The sequence below is a fragment of the Herpailurus yagouaroundi genome, unplaced genomic scaffold, assembly GCF_014898765.1.
Source record: "Herpailurus yagouaroundi ecotype Mexico unplaced genomic scaffold, PumYag 139, whole genome shotgun sequence".
NCBI lineage: Eukaryota > Metazoa > Chordata > Mammalia > Carnivora > Felidae > Herpailurus > Herpailurus yagouaroundi.
This window is the reverse complement of record NW_024412394.1, coordinates 18,530,481-18,536,598: the sequence shown is the minus strand read 5'-3', so window position 1 is coordinate 18,536,598 and position 6,118 is coordinate 18,530,481. Positions and strand designations below refer to the sequence as shown.

General features: G+C 41.8%; 1 protein-coding gene across 1 annotated transcript in view; it reads right to left on the bottom strand.

The window, feature by feature from the left end:
- The window catches only part of EFHC1 (EF-hand domain containing 1), a 67,773-nt gene continuing 61,655 nt past the window's right edge, over nt 1–6,118 (bottom strand). The window contains exons 10-11 of the mRNA XM_040473758.1: nt 1,543–1,753; nt 1–113 (exon numbers count right to left, since the gene is read on the bottom strand). Coding sequence (XP_040329692.1) covers nt 33–113; nt 1,543–1,753 — 292 coding nt within the window. The 3' untranslated portion in view covers nt 1–32. The remainder of the gene's footprint in view (nt 114–1,542; nt 1,754–6,118) is intronic.

Sequence of the window (6,118 nt, the reverse complement as noted above, 5' to 3'; positions counted from 1 at the left end):
GTCCAACCTCCAAACGATACCGCATTCTCTCATCAGCCAGGTCCGTTTGAAAAAGCACGAACAAAGTTAGAGTAGTTAATCTTGTCTTCTCCGTGAGAGCACACCCTGATCAACTGCAGGAGAGAGCAGAGAGCAAGTGAGGCAGAGCTGCGGGGTACGCTTGTTAATAACAATCCCCAGCCTTTGTAAACCAGGTCAGAGTTTATATCAGAGGATTCCAAAATGGTCCTGCGAACCTGCCAGGTAGCTCAGATGTTATCCCCACCTTAGACTTTATGAAATTGAAGCTCAGATGGAATAAAAGGCCTGCCTGGGATTTCAGGACTAACATTTGTAAGCACATTGCCATTGCCATTTCCAAAGCACTTTTAATTATTTTTATATTCAAATACGAGCTTTGTCCACCCAGCCTGCACAGAGTAAAACTCTTAAAATAGCAAGCTGCTATTATCATCGCCTAACAAAAGAATCCAGTTATGTCACTGCTCAAACCAGGTCCCCTGAAATGCAGCTGTGGGTGATGGTAGATTTCTAGATTTGCTGTGGTCACCTTTACAAAATGTGCGAACCCAGGCCGCCCACACCTTCCCCCCCTCGCCCCCCTCCACTTCCCACTGACTGCAGTTCCTCTCTCGCTAGGTCATGGATGGCACACATGACTTAAAAGCTGGGCACACTATCACTCTGAGATTTGGGAAGCCAAAGGGGCATTTGCCCAGGTGAACACCTTCTCTCCTGTCTCCTGTACTCTCTGCTAATGTCCTGATTTATGAAAAATCCTCATCTCTGATCTAGCCCCTCTAGCACCATGCAGACAGCCTTCCCTAAGTGAGTCTTCAGTTCTGAACATCAATTTTTGCTAAAAGATCTTTAAGAAGGTCTACAGCACTTCAGTGTTTTTCATCAGTGAGAAGTCTCCATGAAAAGTCACAGTCCTTGGCAATTGTGGGAGAAATTTTGTTCTGAGTTCCAGGGAAACCCAAGCTTCCTGGGAATTTATAATGAAAAAAGGCACAAAACACCTTCTTTTACTCACCTATGAAAATTCTAGAAGGAGACTGGCCATGTCCTTCCTCCATTTGCATCTGGCCATGCGTGACCCCTTACCAATAGACGTCACTGCCCCTGGCAGTGATCATGCCCTCTTCCATGATGGCTAGACTGCTGGGCTAATGTAAGCATCACCATGAAGGGTGTCACAGGCTGCCCACCATTCTGCTCAACCCAGTTACCTTTGAGTCTCCCCTCGGGGCTGCCTCTCTAGGATCACCTCTGTGGAGTCTCCTTCAGCCCAGAAATGACTCACCAGCCACCCTGTGCTGTCTAGCCCCTATCCACTTAAACAGAGTCCCTCCTGCAGCCATTAGGAAAGAACATCAATGCGAAAATCCAGGGGAAACACCATAACCAGAACTGAATAGGAGATCTGATTTGGACACCTTTAAGTTTCCCATTCAAACAAAAGATGCATGCAATAGCCTTTGGGAGAGAACGAACGGTGTTCAGCCTCTGCAGTCACCCAGAAGAGCAATTCATACTGACCTCCTTAATCAAAGAATCATCAACTGGGAGGTGGAGAGAGTCACAGATTTTAAAGAACATTTCTTTGTCCACATATCCGGAAGCTTCCTTGTCATACATTTGAAATGCTTCACGAATGTTGTCTTTGCATGGATGATGTTTCAGTTGCTTCTGGATTGTGTCTATTAATGCTTCCAGTTCTTGCTCACCCGGGTCCTCTTTAGTTTGCTTGCTGTAGACAAAGGAAGGAAATGCCTGGCATCTTATTTATACTTGACCAGTCTCATCTCAGTGACCAAAGTTCTCATTTGGTGAAGTGGGGGAAGCTTCTAATGGCGAGCGGCTTGGACACTGAGCTGGCCAATAACGGAATGCTTGCCTGCAGGGGCTGGCTGATGACTGACCCCCACAGGAAGGCTTGATTAGGGTGTTTCTGAACTGAAGCCCAGCCTCCCTGGCTGCCACCTGTTAAATCACTGCACCACAAAGAGCCAAATCTCCCACTGTGGCAGCCTCCCCAAGTTCGGTGTTTGTGCGAATCATCTGCTGCTGCTTAATGCTGATGCAGGTCTACATGGTCTGTTATCTCATCTAAAACTAAGGGAGTTAAAAAAAAATTACACACAGTCAGCAATCTGTTGTACTTTTAACATTCCCTCTCCAGTTCATTCTGAATTTTGTGACAGTGGATTGAGAAGCTTAGGCTTAGCATTTACTGAAATGAGAGATGAGTAACACAGAGCATTAGAAAGAAGGCAGTCTAACCTTTCAAACCACAACCAGGATAAGCAGAAGCCCAATTCATTTCCTTTGAACACAAAGGTACCATTACACAAATAAAGACTTTTAGAGCTGGAAAAGACATTTCATCTTTATAAAGGCATTTTGGGATAAAATGAGACCGCAATAAACTCAGAAACCCTTTCTCAATGATGAAAAAACAGACTTGAAGACCCAGATGTCACGTCACAGGCAGGACCAGAACAGACATCTCACTCGGGTTCTGACATGTTCTTTCAAGGATGCCCACCACCTCTCACCTACCCTCCCCCTCCACACCATCACAGTACCAGTCTACCATGGCTTTCCTGTTCCTATTTCCTTCTGCATAGGATAGTTAAAAGGTTCACTGTTCCAAATGGCCTCTTTTAACTTCATTCCCTTTTGAACCACTGGCGACCCTTGCTGGGGAAGGCATAAAGTGCTACAGCCTTTCAGGGGCAATTTAGAAAACATGAAGCAAAAGCCCAGCAAAGAATTTCAAATAATTTATCCTAAGGAAATAATCATGAGTTGTATACAAGGATACATCTAATAAAGCAGTTTTGAGACAGCCTAAATGTCTAAAAAGATTGTCCAAAAATCAGAATTTGGTTAAACAATATCCCCCAAACAATTAGGCAATATAAAAATCATGTGGCATGGACAATGTTGCAGAAAGAATAGACAGATGGGTGAGAAAATCAATGTGTAAAAGTGTATACAGAAGGCTACATTTTGCATCAGTTGTGAGGGGAATAAGAACATACAATTAAATCCGCTTACATTGTGCAAAGAAACTCTGGGAAGAGATTTTAAAACCAATGAAGTAGGTAGTTAGCTATGGAGAATGGAGGGTAACAAGCAGGTGGATGGAAGATGGGGCAGGAATAAAACTTTTCATTTGTCCTTCAAATATATATAACATATAATTCATGTCAATTATATATTACATTATATATCTCATTATATATATAATATGATATATAACTCATGTGAATTAATACCTACTCTAAAAATTATCAATGCTCCATAAAATATTTCATATCAGAAATGTTCATGATATGCAAAAAGCTAATTAAATATTACAGGATTACTCCACTTTATATGCATATTAAAACAATATTGGAAGTAATCATCTCTGGGTTATGGGATTTTAAGGAATATTTTTATTTCTATTTCCTAAATTTTTACTCCGTGAATGTTATTATGGGCATGTGTTACCTTTATAGTAAGACAAAAACAATATAAATTGCAATAATGAAAATCTCTAGTATCTAAATGCTGCCTGGCATTATTGAAGCAGAATATATTTACCTGATGGGTACACCTCCAGTCATATATACTAAATTATGAATGATTGCCTGGGCTCTATTTTAGTGGCAGAAAGCAGTGAAACTTCAATCTTCCATATCTTCCCAGGAGTTAGAGCCATAGAGCATATATATTTGAAATGTGATCATCCATTCACTTTGGGAAAGAGAAGATAACCCTCCCTTCCCTGAAGGGGCCAGATGTTTAATACTGCTTCATACAATAGGGAAAATGTCGATGGCATCTGCTGCCTTTGAGTATGCTGGAGTAAATTCAAACAGAGCTTGCCACAGGTGGTGCTGTTTACGACAGAGCTAGTGAGAGTTCTAGCCCCGACATTATTGAGGGGCCCAAAACAGGGCCCCTTCTCTAGGACAGCTGCAACATTGTTCCACATGTTAACAAGGGAACACAGGGGCCAAATGGTCATCCTTAATGGGGACCGCTGACTGAGAGAGGTAGCTGGGTTCCCAGCACACGAGGTGCAGACTCTGTGCCAACCCCTCCGATGCCCTTCTTTTTCTTTCCACAAAAGCAAACATGAGTTTTATGGGGCGATTAATCTCCCATAGGTAAAAAAAGACGTCATGGTTTTCATTCCACTCTTAGACTATTTTCCTAGGGGCAACCTGGCAAAGCCCTCTACTTAGCAAGAAAGAACTAAATGGAATTCACATATTTTCTCCAACAGCAAAGAAACTGCAGTTTTGTTCTTTCTTATATTTGGGGGCAGGGTGGAGAGCAGTGGGCAACTCTATGATTTGTCAGAACTTTAAAGTGTGGCCATTTTGACTGCAAAGGTTCAGCGTCAACCCCTTAGCCTGACTTTAGCTCTTGATCCATGATCGAATGTCTCCCCTTGGCCCCAGTGGTAAACTCACTTCCAGGGCAGGCAGCCCCTTGCCTAGAGACCTTAGAGTGGTCAGGGAGCTGAGTAACAACCTCCTCGATTTTTTGGTGCTTTTCTCTGGTGAGAGAGAAGAAATTGTAGTAAGAGCATGAGCTCTAGAATCTGACTTGTTTCAATAGCTGTTTTACCACTTAAAGCCTGCATGATCTTAAGTAGATTACCTAACTGCTCTATGCCTCAGTTTCATTATCTGTCATAGGGGAGTTTGAAAGGAAGCCACCTCATAAAGATTGCTTTGAGAATTAAATGAACTATTACATATAAAGCACTTAGTACCTGACATAGCAAGTGCACACAAATGTCAGCTTTGAACAAAGTTCTTTTCACAGTCCTAGTAGAAATAGTCACTCATCTAACAACTATTTATTGAACATGTTTGGCTTAGTACGACAAGGAACCATTTTCTAGTAAGGATCCCTGCTCTCCAGAAGGGAATTAAGACATGGACTTTAAAGTCGCTCACAGGGGCGCCTGGGTGGCTCAGTCGGTTGGGCGTCTGACTTCGGCTCAGGTCATGATCTCACGGTCCGTGGATTCGAGCCCCACATCGGGCTCTGGGCTGACAGCTCAGAGCCTGGAGCCTGTTTCGGATTCTGTGTCTCCCTTTCTCTCTGACCCTCCCCTCTCATGCTCTGTCTCTCTCTGTCTCAAAAAAATAAATAAAACGTAAAAAAAATAAATAAAGTCGCTCACAGAAGGGAGAAAATGACCATTAGGGGTCATGTAGGGGAGGTACAAAGCCTGAGAGGATCACCAAGGGCTGAACTGGGAGATGGTCTTGAAGGATGTGAGGGCTTGGACCTGCTGAACGAAATAAAGGAACTTCAGACAATGGGAACAGCCTGAGAAAAGGCATGAAGAAAGGAATGCCGGAGGTTGGTATAATAAACCTGTTTGTCTGGAGTGCAGTGTGTGTGGAAAGGTAAGCTGGAACTCGAAGTTCAATGGTCATTTGGAGACACACTATGAAGGTTCTTGGTGGAACCTGGAAAGTTCAGACTAAGAACTTTAGAACTTTGTTTTTAAGTATATATATACATATATATGTATATATATGTGTGTGTGTGTGTATATATATGTACATATATACATTATATACATGTATATATGTACATATATACATTGTATGTATATGTGTGTGTATATATATGTACATATATACATTATATATATGTATATATGTACATATATACATTGTATGTATATGTGTGTGTGTACATATATATATATACACACACACACATATATACATACAATGGAGTATTACTCAGCAATCAAAAAGAATGAAATCTTGCCATTTGCAACTACATGGGTGGAACTAGAGGGTATTATGCTAAGCGAAACTAGTCGGAGAAAGATAAATATCATCTGACTTCACTCATATGAGGACTTTAAGATAGAAAACAGATGAACATAAGGGAAGGGAAGCAAAAATAATATAAAAACAGGGAGGGGGGCCAAAACATAAGAGACTCTTAAATATGGAGAACAAACAGAGGGTTACTGGAGGGGTTATGGGAGTGGGGATGGGCTAAATGGGTAAGGGGCATTAAGAAATCTACTCCTGAAATCATTGTTGCACTATGTGCTAACTAGGATGTAAATTAAAAAAAT